At 38.3% G+C, this 20,750-nt stretch overlaps 1 protein-coding gene across 13 annotated transcripts in view; it reads right to left on the minus strand.

Annotated features, from left to right (window-relative positions):
• Window positions 1-468: 468 nt before the first annotated feature.
• The window catches only part of CTBP1 (C-terminal binding protein 1), a 245,339-nt gene continuing 225,057 nt past the window's right edge, over window positions 469-20,750 (minus strand). For 12 of the 13 annotated variants that reach the window (XM_050896635.1, XM_050896634.1, XM_050896644.1 and 9 more), the window contains 5 exons: window positions 17,618-17,832; window positions 13,527-13,657; window positions 11,207-11,334; window positions 7,590-7,707; window positions 469-1,931 (listed from right to left, as the gene is read on the minus strand). In XM_050896635.1, coding sequence (XP_050752592.1) covers window positions 1,745-1,931; window positions 7,590-7,707; window positions 11,207-11,334; window positions 13,527-13,657; window positions 17,618-17,832 — 779 coding nt within the window. In that variant the 3' untranslated portion in view covers window positions 469-1,744. The remainder of the gene's footprint in view (window positions 1,932-7,589; window positions 7,708-11,206; window positions 11,335-13,526; window positions 13,658-17,617; window positions 17,833-20,750) is intronic. The other variant, XM_050896636.1, reaches the window with a different exon arrangement.

Raw genomic sequence — 20,750 nt, forward strand, 5'->3', positions numbered from 1 at the left:
CCTGCAAGTTTCAGTCTTTCTTCATCTGCAGCCTCCTAACATTTTCCTAACAGAAGTAGAGGCCGCTCTGTAGACCTGTGGGAATGGGGGACAGTAACTTTTCATAGATCCCATAAAAACAGCTCGCTAACCTCAGGTGCACAGTTACTAGTTCAGATTAATAGTGAACAAATAGACAAGAGACCACCAAGGAGTTTTATGTCGAGGTTCACTTTTGCCCATCCTGGATTTCCTTCTTGCAGCAGCTAAACTTCTGTCTTGCTTTTTTAAACTGCGTAGGGATGAAGGACATCTTATCCAGGAGCCCAGGAAAGGCCAAGAGAGCTTCCAGCTGAAATCCAACCTGCCTTGAAAACACTTCTGCCTGTGCTCAAAGAAACAGACTCCTTCAATATAGCAAATACAATTACGTCCTGCTGCACGCTTCCATCATCACAAAAGCAAATAAAACAATGGACACTTCTCATGTTGGACTTCGGCAAAAGACGTTTATTATTATTATTGTTGCGTTGCTGTTGTACCTCCTCTGCTCTGCCCACAGTGGTGGCATAAATGCTGTTACCATACTGTAGCTGATGATGCCGGTGTACAAATCAAAATCCATCTTAATTTCAAACTCCATTAGAAACACAGGAAAAAAGATCAACATTTACGAAATGTAAAGGGAAAAATGGTATGGAAAGAATTTTTTTTTTTATTTTTCAAGCTTCCAAGACAGTATTACAAACAACAGAGAGCAAAGTAAAGCTAGAAATGAAATATTTGACAGCATCTGTTTAAAAATTACAGCTAAGAAACCTAATAAAAGTTGAATAAACAGTTACTAGAAATAAAAATTTTTACACATATGATATTTGTCTGGGATTTTTATTTCTTTAAAATAATTCATACAAATGGTTACAGTCACAAACATGATTTTAACCAAAAATATTGCTAGCCTACCACATTACCAGGAAGGAATCAATGTAGGCAATGAAATGCTGCTACTTTTCAGTAGTCTAGTGCCTTTTTCGCATACCACCAATAATATATACTTTAACTGGTGACAAAAAGCACAATGCTCGTTTATACAAAACCTTTTTTTTTCCTCAAAATCTCTTTGCAAGGTTGTCTTCATTTTGAAATAAGGGAATTCATGCCAAAATTAGGAGAAACTGTTTTTCTTTTGTTTACTAAATTATTCTAAAAAATAAGACAAGCAGGTAGAAAAAACAATGCACTGTGTGGCGTAGAAAGAAAAATGGGAAAAATTCATTGTCCTGAGAAGTTTGCCAACTGCCTCATTTTGGGGCATGTTTTAAAATATAAAAGAAAGGATTTTTAATCTCAAAATTGGTTTGTTGAATGCCTCCCTTATGTTTTTCCTTGTTGACAGCTAAGCAAACAAACCCTTTTTAATGTTCTAAAAACTGTACACAGACAAGTACATTCATGATATAATTAACTACTAACTTCTCTTGCTTAACAAAGAACCCATAGGACACAGAAACAGTGAATCAGTCCACTGGACAGGGACAAACTACAATTTATACGGAGGAAAAAATGTTTCCAAATCTTCTTTTTGTCTCCCACCTTTTCCTTTTATACTGTATATTGGACCAGTTTCTAAAACAATAATCGTCTCCTCCTGTAAGTTCATGGTTTTGCCTTTAATCAAAATCCAAGGTTTTGTTTTGTTTTGTTTGTTTGTTTTCCACACGCTGAAGTTGAAATCTCCGATGTTGGGAATGCTGTTTTTCGTAGGCTACAATTGGTCGCTTGGGTGGTCTCTATCAGCTTCTGGTTTGACAGTTTGGCCGGGGGAAGGAGCATGGGGCGGGTGGGCTACAGCGGGGAGGCCGTGTGATAAAGACATAGGGTTGGGGACTATTCCTTCTACTGCCGCAGGTATGCCAGTCGAAGCCACGCTTACAACGCCTGGGGGATACCTGCTGGGAAAAGAAAACGAGAACATACATTAAAACCAAGAGGTGACAGACCGGAAAGCCCACTCTGCCTCCTTCTAGGGCTACAGAGATGCTTCTTTTGTTTCCAGACTAGTGAGAAAGACAGCTGGTTAAGCTCCAGATGAGATACCATATGCAGATGCCGCTAAACAAAGCAAAAGATGCTGTATTTTACCCAAATGAGAAATAAAGGTTTGCTAGATTATTTCTTCAGATTTCAGATTTAATAGCAGAAGTGACACCATAGCAAAGGAAACAACCTGGAAGTATTGCTCCTCTCAAAGTATACCTCAACAAGAAGTCATTCAGGCTAGGTCTGTGCAATATGTATCTGTTCTCTACGACTTTTCCTTAAGTTGACCTTCGGGGATTTTTTTTCTCTTTCATTCTCATGTAGAAATTTTAAAATTTCATTGTTGTGGCTTGAAAAAATATTTCTTCAAACTAATCTTGCAGTCATAGCTTTCTGATAGCTCTCCCAAAAGAGCAATCATACCCACACACTCTTAAGATGACAAATTCAAGCCTACGGCACCTGGGTAACTTTTTCAGCATCAAACCGGCACCTGGGTAACTTTTTCAGCATCAAACTTAACACTGTACTTGTCTGAAAGAGAACCAGTACTAGTTACACAGAGGACAAGTGCTTTAGGCAGACTGCAAGAAAGAGAGATGCAAACACAAAAACTATGGGTGGTTTTAAAGATTTCTCACTCTATCTGGATGAACACCGAGGCCTAAATATTTTACGAATTCAACAAAAAAAAATCACCCTCTGATTCAGCTTGATTTTATGATGGCTTTGATATTATCAGGCTGCAGTAGATTATTGCAAATCTACTGTTTCAATCCCGAAGTTCAGATGTAACTGATGAACACTGGTATTTCACAGCGCTGTACAACAGCTACACTTGAACACTTTTAACAAAGATATGTTTTCTTTTTAGCCAAATACCTCAATACCCACCTGCAAGTTATCTCACACTGGCCACTTAACACTGGCCCTTTGCCTCCCCTCCCCGTCATAAAGCTGCACGCTCATCCCTTGTTCTCTCCTGCTATATTCTGCTCACCCAAGCATCCTAGCGACAGCGTTATCCATTTAAAAGCCTAAACACACAAACCTACCACTTACTCACCGTGGCATTTGCTACCCTAGTATTTACTTAGAACTAAATGGGAGAAAAGACACTTGTAGTCTTGTCAAGCTTTTTTCAAATATCACATCATTCTGCTGTTGGTTTTCTTCTCATCAGAGTTCAATGCTGAATGCATCAGGGAATTTCACCCCATTTCAGCAGCATCTTTTCTGAAGTAATGCATGTTCGTGCTGCTCATCTTAAGTTCCCTCAAACTGATAGAAAATTAGTGCAGAACTTATGCAAAACTTGGAGAAGGAAAAAAGCTGGATGGAAGCACATTTACTTGTTCTTTTTTCTTCCACCACAGAAACGTCATGGGAACTGTCTTGCAAACACTGTGCCAGAGGGCCTCAGCATGGCTATCCGACATGGCACAGGGACAACAAAGACACCATACACCGGCCTGGTCATCCGGGGAAAGGTTCTAAGAGATCGTAACACTGACTGTAATCTGGGATGGATAACCAGTATGTGAAAGATCACACCACCTGTAGGCCAGAGAACTTTGTTCCCAGTTGTACACATATATACAGGGCTTCCTATGCTAATTCCTTCTCCAGAGAGGTTCCTTAGAATTAATTTGCAGTTGCTAATGGAATTAGTTGCTTGTTTCAGTACCTCAATTTGAATCTTATTAATCAAATTTGCTTCAATGCCTATGAAAACTGTCAGACTGGGTATTGTTTTATTTATTCAAATTTAATTTTGAAACAGCTTACCTGTTACTCTAGGTGCTTCGTAAAAAACACAACACAAAGTGACAAAAACTTCCATTTAAAAGCCCAACCCAGCAAGCGTTTCCAACACAGAATCTCTACTTTCTAACAACATATTCCCCAAGCATCAACACACCAGAGCTGGGAGAAATCAAGGAGAGAGCAAATTCTACAACTGCATTTCCCTCAGAAGAAAAGTCAGAGCCTGCCCTCGTGAAAATGGACGGTGCTGAATCAGGAGCATTAACAGTTACCTTATGAGCACATTAAGCAGTTCAAACTACACATCTATAATTCTCCTTCGACTCCAAATATGCTTTCTGTATACAAAAATGTTCCCCTTGGACACCAAGTTATAATAATTGGGGTTCTACCTGCCAGCACCTCTCCTCAGATACAGGCTTCCTAAAGACTTTTAGTAACATCCAAAAGCCCTACAATTGTTTTTCTTGTCCTAAAGCTACACAGTGGCACTAGCCAAACTACAGATAACATAGCCCTCTACAGAAACTGTATTTTGCTCGACAACTCCTAACCCTATTTTGCCATTCTCTTTTCATAATTTTTGTCCCTTTTTAATTTAATCATCAGTGTTGTTCAAATCGTATCTCTGAAAGGAGGGCACATAAACTCAACAGCGTCTACACATGGGCATTTCTATCCTACATAACCTTCCCTTATGTTGCTATTTATTGCTTTTCTATTCTTAATCAGCAAATACATTCCCTCCAGCACTTCATAAAGTTGCTCCCAATCTTCGCCCTCTGGCAGCAATAAGTTGAAATGTTTTCCAGGTAAAATGTCCACTGAATTAAATTTTCGTGAAAGTAGAAGCGAGAGATTAGTTACACCTCCTCTGCTACTTCATACTCTTCCTTCCCCTTCCCCCACATAGTCTTAATTTACAAAGAAAAATACCCCTCTTAATTACAACTGAAAGGCAACTTTAATTTCTATGTTAATCTCCTGTATTTTTTAAACTACAGAAGCACCTTCAACTCACTATGTTAAGCTCTGTTCAAGAAACTGAGTCTGTCCCAAAAGAGCTTAAAAATTTAAGTGCATGCTGTTATCTTAAGAGTCTGAAAACCACCAGTGAAATACCTCAACGTGAAATAACTCCTGAATTACCGACTTCTAACTATTCTCATCCAAGTACCTCTTCAGTACCTGGATATTCTCATCTTTTACCTGTTAGAAGGCAGAAAGATATGTCAACATGTCTATAAATTGCACAATCACTGTTTACTGGCTGTCAAATTTCACTTTGCCTATAACCTGCATGCTCTGTGACAGAGGAAATGGCAGGGGGTTATTTAACAGGCAGCTCAGTAGCAAACACACAGTAATAACACAAAAACAGGGTATATTATGCTGCTTCACCGAGACCACTACAAATAGTTCCTTCTCAGAAATACTGTTAAATCTTTACTCATGGGATAGGTCCCGATTGCTTGACCTTTTGTGTTGATAGGGCACCTTGCATTTCACATAGTAAATGGTTTTGTTTTCCACAGAATATGATGATATGCAGATCTAGATTATATTCTGCTGATGAATGCTCAATGTTCTTTGCTTGTGATAATATCTGACAATTTGAGAGTTCTGTCCTACATCAAAATACAAGTAAATGATATATCCAGAATAAAATAGCCTCATTAGTTTTAGTTCACTGAAAGAGCTATTTGCATTTTTTAACATATAAATTATTATCCCAGGTCTTATCTTCTAATGCAATTACATGACTATGATACAGTTATTAGCACATCTGAAACATCATACTGCCTGTGAAAGACTCCAGAACTCAGTTAGTTGAACATAATCTTGGACTGCAAAGAAAAGACAGAAGAATTTGTTTCGAACAATCAATTCAAATTCTGTACTTAATCCAGATAGGAATTAAGCATCAGCAAACACTGCTACTGAAACCAATTTCTTCATAAAGCCTGAGCTTCAAGTTCCGCATATTTTATACTGCACAAAATAATAACTGCCTTTACCAACACTGAAACACTACTCCATCACCCCTCCAAAAAGCAGGTTTTAATATTTGTTGTATGACTCCTAACTTCTCCCTCGAAATTCCCAAAATGAGTTTTCTTTCGCATTTGAAAATAATCGTGAAGTCAGAATTTATTTATGATGAATTTTCTTTATAGAAAAAACGGACTGAAACAATGTCTAAAAAAGGCATCCAGTTCTGTGTTTATCCTGCTTAAATTAAATACATATGGTCTTTACTTTGTAACTCATTAACTCCCAAAACACTCCTAAGTTAAAATCCATTTCTAGCTGTGAAGCCTGCTTCTGTTCGACTTCTGACCCCCAAAATGAGAACAAACAACTGCATTTTATTTGGGCACGCAACCCTGTTCTTAACTGCCATGACAGGGTTGGAGTTATTGCCCCCAGTTCAGCAACACCTGCCTTTAAGCCGCAATGGCATTCAGCTATACCCTCAGTACTCCAAACTGAAGCCAATGAAACCACATGCTGTGTGGAGGAGAACACATGTGCTCAAACTTTTCATTTAAGCAAATAAAAACACCCTTCTTCAGATATTTAGGGCTACGGGTACTTTTTCCAAAAATAAACATCTTGACGTGATGCAAGACATATGCATGTTGATCAAATCAAAGTTATTCTGTTCCTTTGGTGCACTTATGGCTATTGATAAGGAGATTACGGCAGAGGGTCGTGACACTCCCCCCTGTCATCCCTCCATCACTTTCTGATGAGACTGTTGGAAGTCATTGGGACATGGGAGCTTTGCTTCACTTCTCAGCAGCGCACAGCTGGGTTCTCATATGGGGTAACACACAAAAAAATCCTATATCTATTAGAAGTCTGGGGTAGCCCTCCTAAAGAAGGACACAGATAAGAAAGATGTATGAAGAAGGACAGCGGAAAGTTTAGGACAAAGAGGTATAAAAAGATAATGAAAGTACTGCACTGTCCCTTCCCTCCAGGCATTGAGGGAAGCAGCTGTCTGTAGCTTTCTCAGCCACTTTCATCCTACTTATGAGTAAATACCATACTGGAAGATAAAAATTGCAGACGTTTTTCGTAAACAAAAATTGTGTGAAGCTGGCTACTAGGAAAAATCTGCTGCTAGAACAGCTGCTAAGGATAAAGGGACAGAGAAAGACTCTCAAGCAAACAAAGTAACTAAGGAACGTACATACTAGACATAAAAAAATTGCCCCTTTCTATTAATTATTAAGAGCTGCTTTCACAGTTGATTGAGAATACATAGATCAAGTCCCCCAAATGCTTTTGCTTAAAAATTAAACATGTAATTTAGAAAACACTATTTTAAACATATTTTCATAACCACCACAGGCTACTCCACTGTATTCACTACTGAGTTATTTGTTCTCTCGAGTGTCTGGAGGCCACAAAACCATGTAACAATAGTTTATTATTGAAAGTCTTTCTGTAACCTACTGCTATATCATTACCTTCAGCAAACGGAACATAAACTTCCACTGCACTCACTGGAGATGACCAGAATTGTTTTACTGGAATATACAAAACACTGTATATTGTTCAGATATTACTAATCACACAAAAAAGATAAGAAAAGGAAACATACTTACGCACTGCATGACTGACTTCAACTAGCAAAACAAGATCGTTCTCTTGAATGCAATAATTATGAAAACAATATAGCTGGGGCCTAATCCAAAACCACTTCATTTATTAATAGGAAGCTCTTTTATTTATTCTGGAATACATACCTCTGAATTAAGGAGGTATTTCTTTTACACCTGCAGCACGCTTACCTGTATGCAGCACCATTAAGCTCTGGATGAACAACTCCGGGATCCATGCTGGCCCAATGTGTAGCTGCAGTCAAATGATCTTTGTTAACACAGTTTTTCAGACTGTCTGGAATACGACCTAGGATGAAGCGAGGGAGAGGAAACAAAAAACCATAAAAATTGTATGCCTTATGCTCTTAATGTATCTATGTTAAAAATAAATACTTGCATATTTAAATCAATACATAAAATCACACTAAGAGCTTATTTTTGATCCTCACTGTTCCCCTTTTGTCTGGGACTTAGTTAATAACGGTTAAAATGCTCTGCATAATTTTTATTTCTTTGTTTCTCTTTGTCTTTGTATACAGGGTCTCAATAAAACCATCATGAACAAGATTCATGCTTTCCAAGAAGCTAAAACTTGAATATAGAGCATGGCTGCCACTCAAATTCAGCAATGTAGCCTTCTGCTCTCTAACTTCACTTTCCTCCTTTTCCCTCCACATGTAACAGCAATAAAAACACTTATTGAAGAATGTAGGATTCTGAATGGAATTTTGCCATAAACCTGAGTATGACCAACACTCTCTTCCTGTCCTCCTGATCTTCCCCTTCTTTATCTCAATTGCTCTTCACATTTATTTACTATAATGTATTTAATCCTCAGCCATCTCTTTCACTCCTACAAAAAATGAAAATACACCAGAAAACTCCCTTCTTCATTTCTTCAAAACTTTTGCTTAACCTCTGAAGTATAACTGCAGTTTTAAGACACAGATACTGGAAAATCTGTCAACCTGATTCAGCGCATACTGGACAAGCCTCTGACTGTCTTTTGCAGAACTATCTCCAGCCCTGCAAAAAATGACATGAGCAGATACGACACATTTTCTTCATGGCAACAGGAATATTTCCACCTATTTCAACGGGAGATCAACTGGAGCCTGTGTTTTTTCTGACATCTGTTTTAACGTATATTTTCTGAAGTTTAATACTGTGCATTTGCACACATAGTGGCAGAAAGAGGTAAATTCAAGTCTACCCCTGCTACTGTTGGCAACAGTACTCCAGAAACGCTTTCAAAAACTGACCATGCTCCATCACTAAAGCATTCAGGCTTTTTGTCTCCAACTTCCTACTGGAAATTTGATTAAGGACTTCACTACTCTTTGCCTGGTCTTTCTATCCATCAGCCTAGCCACAATGGGGCTGTAAAAAAGCCTTTTCACAGAACTGCTTTTTGTCTAGTGGATACCATCAAATAACTTGTGACTCCATGACTTGCGCTTATGTCACTAAAACTTCCGATGTCTCCTATGCACAAGCCAAAAGGGCTTCTTAGTTCAGTATCAGACAAGATGAGGTACATGCCCCATTATGGGTGAATTCCTACCGTTCTCCTGATTAGAAATCATCTTCTAAATTTAGCTGAAATATACATCCATCTAAACTGCTGCCAAAATTGTCCATAAATTTAAACTGTATCTTTCTTCTGATGTTTATCCTTCTCAAGTATTTTTAAACTACAATCATGTCTTCCTCCTTGCCCCTCTCATTCTTCATTTTGCTAACTTCTGTAGGCATGTTCTACTAGTCTCCCCTTACGAAACAGTATCTATTTATTTATTTTAAACTTATAACGATCTTCTCACTTGCCATGCTCGCCTTCCCGTTTCTTCCATTACTGTTTTCAGTGGTCTTCCTTATTTAATACTTTGAATGTTTTGATGTTCAAAAATATATTTGAATATATTTAATCTCTGGTTATTATTTTTATTTTATACACCAGAACATCATTGACATTCTAGTAACAGCAGAACTACTTAACATCTTTATCGTCAGAGGGTAGTAACAGCCTGCATTCCTTCATTGCACACCTTTTTCCAATTAGTTTCTCTCTCTACACCCTCTCTCCTCTGTGTTCCCCTATGGCTTTCACATATCCAGCTTTATCCCACGCTTCCTGTATCTTTCCTACATTTGTTTCACTACAATTCAATGTCATTCTCACCTCCCTAATGTTGGCCTCAGTTTGATCTTACTACAAACCATGTGCAAACACTCAAGGGCTGACAGCTTCAATACAAATCAATTATATAGATCGCTGATAGCACAATCACACGCTAAGAAAATATAGGTCTGTCTTCCTAGGCACATATGTTTGGGCTATTGCACAATATTTAACATAAAACTAGCTCCATATAGCTGGGGCTATTGCACAATATTTAACATAAAACTAGCTCCATACAGCTGACTCTTATTCAGTTTTCAGACCTCAGCCTATTAATGCTTATTTGCACATCAATCATCCCCCAAGTAGGTATCATATGCTGGTTGGTGCAATCTCTCCCAGAGCTATTTGGGAGCAGGCAATAGTTATACAACAACTTAATGAACGTACAATTAGAGTCCTCCTGGAGTATAAGCACAAGGACCAATTCCAGCAAAAGGATGACCAGACTCTTTAGGTTACCTCTAAAACAGAGAGAAATAGTCCTGTAAAGGGCAACTCAGACCAGGCGTTTAAGAGGTGCCTTTTATCACCATCCAGGAGACTCTTCTTTCTGCACAGGCTATAAATGAAACTAAATTGCCCAGCCTCTCTAGGCACAAGATACAGGAAAGGCTACTGCTACTGCTTTTTGTATAGCAGAGCAATGTGTTGGCACTGAACTACTCTCAAGGTGACACAGATGGCCCTTCATGTCTGCAGAGCATTCAGTCTATATTGCCAAGGGGGAAACAGCAAAGTCCTACTGAAGAGAGAACATTAGTGCTTAATGAATCATTTTCCAGTATGAAAATCCTTCCTTTTATTTTAGGCTACAAGGGATTCAAACCAATGCCAAATGGCTCACTCTTCTCATTTTATTTATTAGCAGTGCATGTTCAAGACATAACTGTTTTCTCTTATGCGAACAGCTTACAATTACATGGTAGTTATATAACAAAGTGACTTTGCTCTTTAAAATGCCAGACTTCTTTAGCAATGCTTTAAAGACAGGAACATCTATAATAACAGTATCCTCCAAGAAAATACTGAGAACTTTGTTTTGATGTAGAGAATGAGTTGTTGAGATATAAGCATTACTAGGAACAGCATGAAGCTCGAGATGCTTTATCTCTGAACATTACAGCCTTAAAGAGACTGAAATTCCAGACTGTCCTCTAAGACAAATTTAGATGAACTTTGGAAAATACAAAGGAGCCAAAGAGAAAAGAATAAAGGAAAGAGAACTGCTCATGACAAGTGTAAGGGGGCACCCAGGAAAACCTATGAAAGATACCAGCAATATCTGGATGACTTGCAGTCAAACCCATCAAATGGGTAATATTTACAAGCAACAGAAAAAAAAGCAGTGGATTTTTCACACAGAAGTACATTTCTGTTATATGGAAAAAATACTTATTTTGCAGTGCCTGCCTTCTCTGTAATTGCAATGAACCTCCAAAATGATCTGTTCCAGTTCTCAGAACAGATTTAGTGGGTATTTGCTCATTTCTGTGTTCCAAATATTAGAAGTGGTAAACAAAACCTAAGGCTGGTTCTTTTCAGCATCTTTCAAGACTGAAGAATGAAAAAAGTTTGTTAAAAAGAAATATGCAGTGAAGGAGCTAACAAGGTGAGTTAGTACCTGTGATCGCCCTTCGGATCTCTCGTGCTGCTTCCTCCCGCATCTCAATTGAGGCTTGTTCACTATACCAGGCTGCATGTGGGGTACAGATCAGGTTTGGCGCATCCTTCAAGGGGCCCTGACTAAAGCTAAATGAAGACACAAAACAAGATCAAATGACAAAAAATATTGGGGGGGGGGGGTGGGAATGGGGGGGGAAGAAGGGGCGGATCCAGATGGATTTGTACATACACATTAATTTCTACAACAGAGAAGAATTACATTTCTATTCCTTGTTGGGTTTGTTTTTCATTATCAGTTAATTTAAAAACTATTCATGGTATAAATAAGCAACAATCGCCTCTCTAAGACTAAAAGGGTAGAACCTAAGTATAGTAGCAACATTAGCTTCTGTCCAATGCACTTATTGCTAACTGCAGCGACTGCCACTCCAGTTCTGGTGCAGAAATGCATAAAGCAAGACCCAAATCAATTCAGGATGTCACTCCATTTGTCCATTTCATCACAGTTTTACTTTTACTGCATTAGCCAACAAAGCTCTGTTCTCTCAAGAGTCACCGTCAATGTGACATTTAAAGAAAAAATCTTACAATTATTTCTAAATAAGAAGTGTGTCCATCAGCAGTCTTGACTTTTTTTTTTTATAATTGTTATTTTTTCCTGTTATTTTTAACTATTTTTTCTTTCCTGTTCCTTTACAGAAACTCCACAGAAAGATGGAAATTTACTTTACAGATTGATTTTCAGGGAAAGCAATAAATCTGTGTAAAAGTGCTATCACAGGGTAAAGAAACTGAAAATAATGGAAACTTGCTCCTCCTATGTATTTCCAGTTCTAATAATCTTACAGTCAATTGTAACAACAGGAGAACAAATATTTTAAGACAAAAGTGTGCTTTCAGAGCTGGTCATAATTCATAAAATAATAGATTTCATCTGTAGTTCAGTAAACATCAGAATATCTGGCAAAACTCTTGAATAAAGAGTTGCATGCTGCGATCAGATAGACATGCAGCACTGAAGCCAAAGGAAATTGTGGCTGTAATCCTGCAACTGAATCTCTGCAGATGGCATCTCCATGCAGTAAATGGGGCTTCCTATAGGTGCAACGGTCTGCTTGTGCAGATCTGAGATCTGAATTGGGAAGAATGTATGTAGCTGAAAGTCCCTTGAGCTGTTAGACTCTCGCTTTGCACAGCACTACTGCATTGTAATGACAACATTTAGAAGTAAATGAATGCAGGGTATGCATAAATAAAATTAAATATTTGTGATGTGGCGTTGTGTCTCAGTAGATATAAAAATTCTACCTAAAAGGATACTATTCTATTCTTTTAAAGCTTCTATTCCCCCTCAAGCTGATACAAGAGAGACTGTCCTCTCTCCAGTCTTTACAACCTGCCCTCAAGTCCTGAATCTGTTCCTCTTCAAAAACTTATGTGGATTGTTCCAGTTAAAATTAACATTTCTCCCTGCCCAGACTGAACAACTGAAAAAGGTTTGTCACATACAAGCACTAAGCTACAGCAGTCTATTCTCATAACTCTAACTCAGAAGTCAGGCTCAAGACTCAAGGACATATCAAATAGGCTTGTTTCTGATTAGGAGTGCTGATATCATTATACCAACGCCGCTTTGGGGAGTGGTACATTTCTGCCTAAAATGCCGGACTTCTCAGTGTCATTCAAAAACTAAGGCTTGTGCTACCAGCTCTGCTAATAACAGCAGAGTTACTACTCCCCTGATAAAGGGTAAAACAAAACAAAACCTCCACCCTGACCACCTTCCTTATCTTAACTTTTGTTGCAACCTGTTACATTTATGGCGTTCCTGCAGAGGCAATCTGGACAAAAGTACGTCTTTTCCTCCAGAAAGGTGTCAGAAAGTAGTCATTTCTCACACCAAATCTCAACTTTTGCCTTCTGAAAGAGTCTGTTCAGACGTCAACATCAGTTGCCTCCAGAGCTGCACCAATGACAAAGGAGCGCTCCCCTCAAAGCCATGACACAAAGCCATGCCCAGGATTTGAAACCATGTCCCTGCTATTTCTACTAAATAAATCCATTGGTTTTTTGTTTGGTTGTTTTTTTCAAGGAATTAAATCTTGGATGTCACTTTGTTCACTTCTGACCACATACACAAGCTCCATCTACATTTGCATTAGTCCAGTGCTGCACAGATTCATGTTGCTTTACTAAGAAGTATTTAGCTACCAAATGAAGGGAAAACTCAATTTACTTGTTGCTGTTGATTGTATCATGCACTAAGACTTAAAAATAAGAAAGTGAACAAAATAAAAAGAAAAGAAAAGGAAAAGCACCTGAATGGTTCTGACTCATGTACATCTAAGGCTGCCCCTCGTATCCTTCCTTCCTTCAGGGCCTGTGCAAGTGCTTTTTCGTCTACTAACCCACCTCGAGCTGTGTTGACCAGGAAAGCCCCTTGTCTCATCTAGGGAAAGTTAAAAACAAGAATGATGAAATAAAAATAAATGAAATAAAATCGTTGTGGCATTATTTTTTACTCAAAAGAAGCATCCATTACAACAAAGGCTATTCAGCTGGTTTAACCTGTAACAGTTGTCTTCCCTTTCCATCGGAAAGTACCACAAAATGTGATGCTTCTAACATAAAATGCTATTTCACAGCACTTAATAACCTTTTGTTTCTTGTAAGTAGTGTCTTTTAATAGCAGCGTTGTTTCAGATATTGTGCAGTAACATGATCAAAAGATACAACTGTGCATATGAAAGTGACAGATCATTTTATGCCTTTTTATTTCACTGTGAAATTGCATGAGACAGAAACTACAGCACATTCTTAAACAAATTCATATTTTGTAGTTTTCAACTTTCACACAAATAAAAGTCTATATGAATTTTTCAGAAAAATCAATGCTTTTGGATTTTCAAACACTTTTCCCTTTACTAGCCAAAACACAGTAGATCTATGTTTTATTTATTTCTGTTACTTCAGCTTCCTCCTCCCTGTGAGACTTCTCAAATAAAGGTCTAAAGAATTTGTGTATTATTCAATTAAAAGGCATGAAAATGAATTTGGTTGAGAACGCTGTGTGCCCAGGAGAGAAGCTGTGCTGTGCATTGTGCAGATTAGCATTGTAGATGACACTGTGTGGGGAGAACTACAAGAATTTACACCATAGTATATCCACAACATGAAAACAAAGTGGCGGTTTAAATAAGAGAGATGGTACGGAAAAAAAATAAATTACTACATCCTGCTTCCAGCCACCCTAATACTTCACCTTTTACCAGATGTCTCAAACATAGCTTCTGATCTCAGAAGCATTTCTGTGCGTGAAGGTAAGCATATGAAGAGCAGGAACCATGGTGAATATGAATGACAAATATCTCATTTTGTACTGAGTCCATCTCTCACCATAAGAACAAGAAAACCCCAACGTTTTGACACCAAGTCAACTACTTGAAACCTACGCATCAAACTAAAGCTTATGTAAATGAATCCTTACTCTGAAAGACTGATTTGAAATACCAAATTCGTGAACAACAAGGAGGTTTGCATGAAAGTCAGCTACGAGAATTTTTTTTACATGATATCATAGGAAATATAAAACAATTAACATGCATATGCTTGCAGTAAGGTTGTAAGAAAAAAAAACCAACCATATTTTACTGGCCAACTCACTGGATTTAGTGCGGCCCTGCCTCCCCCCATTTGCAGACTCTTGGACTTACAGGAGAACCATCTATTGGTCTGTATAGCAAAACCAAAGTCCACTTGCAGGAGCAAAACTAAGGGATACTTCTTTTAGTTTTATGTAATTAACTTGGGAATCAGAACAGTGAAGAAATGATGGCATGATCTTAAGTTGGTCTAGTAGCAACAAGACATTCCTGATGGGAACTATCACTGCATCTCCACTACTGAAGTCAGCTGAAAGAACTAGATCAAAACTAGCACAAGAGGGCTCACCCAAGTGACAATCACACCTGCTGTGCAGACATGCCATATAGGCTTGTGGGAGCTTATATACCCTTCCTATCTTTGGGCTCTTGCAAATAGATAATTGGAGTTTTAAGTATAGCCTAGTGTATTTATATGCCCTTTGAAGGACTTGAAAATTTTAATCAAAGTGAAGCCTGCTAAAATCTTCTGTCCAACCTTAATAACCTTGCTTGAGTTTTCATTTTAGGACTATTTACAAAACTCCAAAGCTAGTACTAAGACAAGTCCAAATCAAACAGAACATGGCTGCATAAATGCATTCCAGTGGGAATGAATTACGTGACTCATGATAAACTATAAGGGTGGATGCAGCTGGAGATGACCTTTAACAATGGGTGGAAGCTTGAACGAGCTTCACAGCTAGAACTGCTGACAGCTGTTAGGTTCACCTACACTAAACCTGCATAGCTGCTTTAAAAATGTATTGCATTTAAATTGCAGTGTCTTTTTCTCAAATCTGTAAAACTAAAGATGACCTCAGCTTCTCTTAAGAGCACTTGATTACCATGGGTTCAATAAACACAAGCTTGAAATACTTCTCGAGCTACTCTGGGACTACAAGGCCAAGCACAACGGCTAGGCAGAATGCTGACTAATTAAAGGGAAAAGCTACTGAAAGAGAAGACTGACACCAAATTTTCAAAGACATGTTAAGGTTATGTAATTGCAGATACTAAACAAAATTCAGGGTGAGACCTTAGTGAAATGAGATGCACCATACTTCTCTGTACTTTATTTAAAACCTGGTTATTACATGAGCATGCAATATCGGACAAAAGTGGCATGCAATGCTCTCTAAAAATGTTTAGGCCAACTCTAACATCTGTTAGCCTAAAAAAGCTATTCTGCTCTTTTTGATATGTATTCAGAAGATCTGCTCTACGCAAACTGAGCAGTCAGAGATGTTACAATTTTATGGTTTTCACATCAGCTGTTACAATACAGACTGCTTCATCCAAACTTTTATCCAAAGCAAGAACTGTCTTCTAAGATTTTAATCCTTGTTTTAATCATGAAGGATAACAAACAGCAAGATAAGTGCTTATGATATCCCTTCCACTACGGACTTTATTATATGCATTTCATTTCAGATGGTATCACTCAGTTTTAACATGTTCTGTTTTGTTTGTTTCTCTGATTAATGCACTAAGCCCTCTCCAAAGCTCATCGCATTTATCCATCTCCACTCAAGGACTTCTTGTGATACACTGGCTCAAGTTTCACAGTCCACTGTATAATGAATGACCATTGCTAAGCCTCCAGACAGTCCCACTGAATTCAGTGTGATCCTGTTTGGGTCTAGATGTCTGCTTGCAAAGACATCTAACCATGTAATAACCATTAAATGTACCTGAGCACACAACAAAAGAGAACATTCAGGGCAGAGTGACAGAGCTCTGTTCTCTTAGAGATTTGACTTTTAAACTTCTTAATTTTTTAGAGTTTTAAATCCCAAACCCTGATTTTATGTTGGGATGGATCTGCAAAATCCTTAAACTCTCAAATCAAGAAGTGTATTATATTGTCAGTTTTCTGCCATGATCCTACATGACTGTGGAACATGTTCAGTCATTACTTCAGTTCTCCTAAAGTTCAAGAGTAGTAGGTACAAACTATTTCTCAGAAGCCAAGCAATGATTTTACTGCACGACTGCTACTATCATTGTTACCAATACATACAAATACTACATATATAAAGAACAGCAAAATCAACTATTATATCTTAGAGTTTCTCTCCTGTACACTATCAACATTCTTACATCTCAGCGTTGTATTTCTGGCTGTTACCTACACTGAGATTGGAGTCAGAAGCTCGACATTTAATGAAAAAGCTTAGTATCAAATTAGTCAATAACGGAGCAGTTACTACACCTAGATTTTGAAATTATTTTAATATTACCTAAAACTTTAGGGAGAGGTTAGTACTAATTCCAAGAAACATTATTTTTCCAAATAATGCAATGCTGTAACTGCGATCCATCCATGAAGCACTCTGCAAGCATCAGGACTGAGCACAGGGGGGAGCCATTTAGTCATAATCCTTAAATTGCATCTAAAGAACTCAAACTGAGGGACAAGAGTGAAAGGCAGAATTGCTACCTGAAAATACACAGGTAAAGGAAGTAAGTACCTACTAGAAGACATAGAAAAAGTGTTTTTACATAAATGCAACTTTATTAAATATGAGCAACATTAAGAATAGCAAAGTATTTCCACAAATGCAATGTTACTGAGCAAAAAAGACAATAAAAGCAACCATACATAAGCCACCAGCTATTTCCTAATCAGTTATAAACCTGCTTGACCTCAAAGCAGCAAAAGGGAAAGAAATTTCTTTCAAATGAGAATCTGCCTGTTTACATAAATAAACGCTATACAGTGTCAGCCACCAGCACCGGTGTGGAGGTGCCACAGAGATTATTACCTGCTTTATGGTGAAGTCATTAATAAGATGATGATTGTGTTCATTCAAGTTGCAGTGCAGGGTAACACAGTCACTGTGGAACAGCAGGTCCTGCAAAGTGCTCACCCGCTGCAGTCCCAGAGCACGCTCCATGCCATCTGAGAGGTACGGGTCATAGAAAATCACACTGAAGCCAAAGGCTTTGGCACGTAGTGCTACTGCTTGCCCAACACGCCCTAGAACAAGATAAACATGCAATGAGAACAGATGTGAAGCAGCTGGTGTAAGGTAGCCTCCTCCTTCCTATTGCAAACGCTTGTATCAAACCATACTGTTTTGTACAACAACTGGAAGAGGAGAAAAAAGAGGCGGCTCCCATCCCACTTGAAATCATCACTAAGACCAGAAACGTTACATCTGGGCTGTTTCACACTGCTTTGTTCAAAACAAAGCAGGAGGTTTGCACCTTTTGCAACCGGAGGTCTGAAATGCCAGAAGATGTCACGTAGTCTGCAATAATCTGTGTAATACGAGGGCTTGCCTGCGGGGCCTCTTTATGGTAAAACACTACTGCTTGTGAACACATCCTGCCAAGGGCTTACTCTTACCCATGTCGGACCAGCTGGCTTTAATAAAAAGCTATAAAATTAATCCTCAAAAATGGATGCAATAAAAGATAATTTGTTTAATCTGAAGCTCAAACATTCTCAATGCATGGAATCTCCCTTCTGAACTAGTATTTTCTTTCATTTTGAATAACATCCTTTCAGCATTAAAATGCCTAAAAAGAATCCTGTCATCTGACGCTCTAAAAATTTTGTATCCATCTACCTAAATGATGAATAAATAAAGTCCATCATATGGCACCTAGTTAAGAAGAGTGTGATACCATTTGGTATTCACACTGACCTTAGCTCTTCTCTGTTCCTCTTTCCTTACTGTCATATTTCAGTTGTGACTGAAATTGCTGTTTGGGCATGACTCCATGCCACATGTATCAGGAGGTGTGTATCTCCCTTTGACACACTACCAGTAAAACACAGAGAAAAAAAGTGAGTACATCTAGTGAGCAAGGGTATTTTGAAGAATGAGAACTAACATGCTTTTCAGGTTAGAAGACTACACGCTAGATACTCATGTTAGAGTATTACAAATGCTAGATAAGGACATTTCAAAAGCATCACTAGACACATAATAATCATGTCTCATTTAAAAAAAAAAAAGTCAAGTTTTCTTTTGTAACATCTGAGTTTGTTCAAAAAAGCATCAAATTAACACAGGGAAATCCCATCTCTTTCCAATTGTGCTTGAAGGGATTTCCCTTTGCTTTTCAGTTTCTCTTTGAATAAACTTAAGAAGCCACAGGAAGAAAGGGTTTTTGTTGATCATTTAACCTGAACACAGCAATTCTGCAGTGCTTAGTGACAGATGTGCTTGGAATATTAAACAGTATGTCAATCTGATGGGGGCTGTCTGCTTTTCTTTGGGGACACCAAGTTAAAATACTCTTCAAAATCTTTTGTTTCAGTACTTGCATACATGTTACTTGTTTGCTTTCCAAGCTGTTTTTTATAAACTTGAATTAGACAATTTTCAGCACAAACACTGTATTATTTTCAAATTTTGGCATGTTCACAGCTCAAGGAATCAGTCACACAACTGTAAACAATTTTTTTTTTTTAAACGAAGCATATCGCTTTTACTCCAGCTCCATTCATTTTCACATGCAACATTCTGTCATTGTTCTTTTTTACACTCTTTACAACACTAATACCTGAGGGGATTCATGACAGTGACATCTCTTACAACAGACTCTCCAGTTAAAGCTACACTTTCCATTCATTGCAACCAGGCTAATAAACCAAAGCCGCCTTCAATGTGCACAAAGTTTCCTTCTGAAACACTTGGTAATCACATGTGTGTACTTCTAGCCAGAATTGCCCTATTAGAATTATTTTATGGAATAAAATTCTTCCACAACTGACAATTCGTATTTACTCTTAGTTGTTAGACAAATACATAGGTGGACAGATGAAATTTGCCAATTCCTTTTTAAACTACAGTCCAACAACACAGTACAACCACAAACCTATGACCTTTTTTCCTTTCCTGAAAAACTTCTATTATATAAGACTCTCCTGGGTATGAGTGGTGGCTCAAAACCTGCCTCAGCACATCAAGAACAAAAGAACAGCATACAAAGCACTCCACCTTGGGGACAACTCTATCCTAAAAGCATATACAATTCCTATGAATATTCATGGCTGCTTCCAGGGAAGGCAAATTCTGAAGTTCAAAATATTAAACGAACTTCTTGGTTTGTAGTGTGGGAAGAATGCAGAAAATGCATGTTGCATACAATTGCAAAAAAAGCAGAAAGCAACACAAGCCTATTTGAGAAATTAGAGATTTATACAAAGCTCTAGCAAAGCCCATGCATCATTTCAGTGACACCAGAAGTGTGAAGACAGACTCATCAAAAACGCCTGGGTCTCCTGTTACAGTCTGATCCATCCACTCCCCCCAAGTCTCCCAGCTCCCCCCAAGTCTCCCAGTTTGCAGGTGTCTCTGACCTTGACCTTGCCAATGACCTGATTTGAGTGTGACAGTATAGCAGCTGCAGTTGTCAGTGACCCCCACTCAGCCCTTGGGCAAAGAATGTGCATCCTATGCGGGTATTACAAAGTTTTACAAAATGCCCTTGATACCGTGGAAATGTTGATGACCTGCCTGCAGACTTCCACAGAAAGAAAAAAAAGTGCTTTCACTTAGCAGCTCTTTCCTGCCTATGCAACAGTAATGGAGAATCTGGGTAATTTTTCCTCCCTCTTGGAGAGCTCTGAAATGTGGAGAGTGCCATTTTGTTACATTTCCTGCTGAGCACATTAAGAGAGCTAGTAGAACTGCTAAGAGTACATCATTTATTGCATGGTAATACCACCCAACTCTTAAGCCTTAATATTGTCTGATAATACAGATCAGTACTTTGGCCAACATCTAGTCAGGACTGTGGGATTGTTGAGAGAATATAGCAGGTGAGGAAAGACAAACTGAGTGATGACATTCATTATGATGCATAGACAAATGTATTTGGAGGAATTTCACCTCTCGAGTGAGGAAATGCATTAGCTATTAGTCATCAGCATTTGTAACT

Source organism: Gymnogyps californianus, chromosome 4, assembly GCF_018139145.2.
Source record: "Gymnogyps californianus isolate 813 chromosome 4, ASM1813914v2, whole genome shotgun sequence".
Taxonomy (NCBI): domain Eukaryota; kingdom Metazoa; phylum Chordata; class Aves; order Accipitriformes; family Cathartidae; genus Gymnogyps; species Gymnogyps californianus.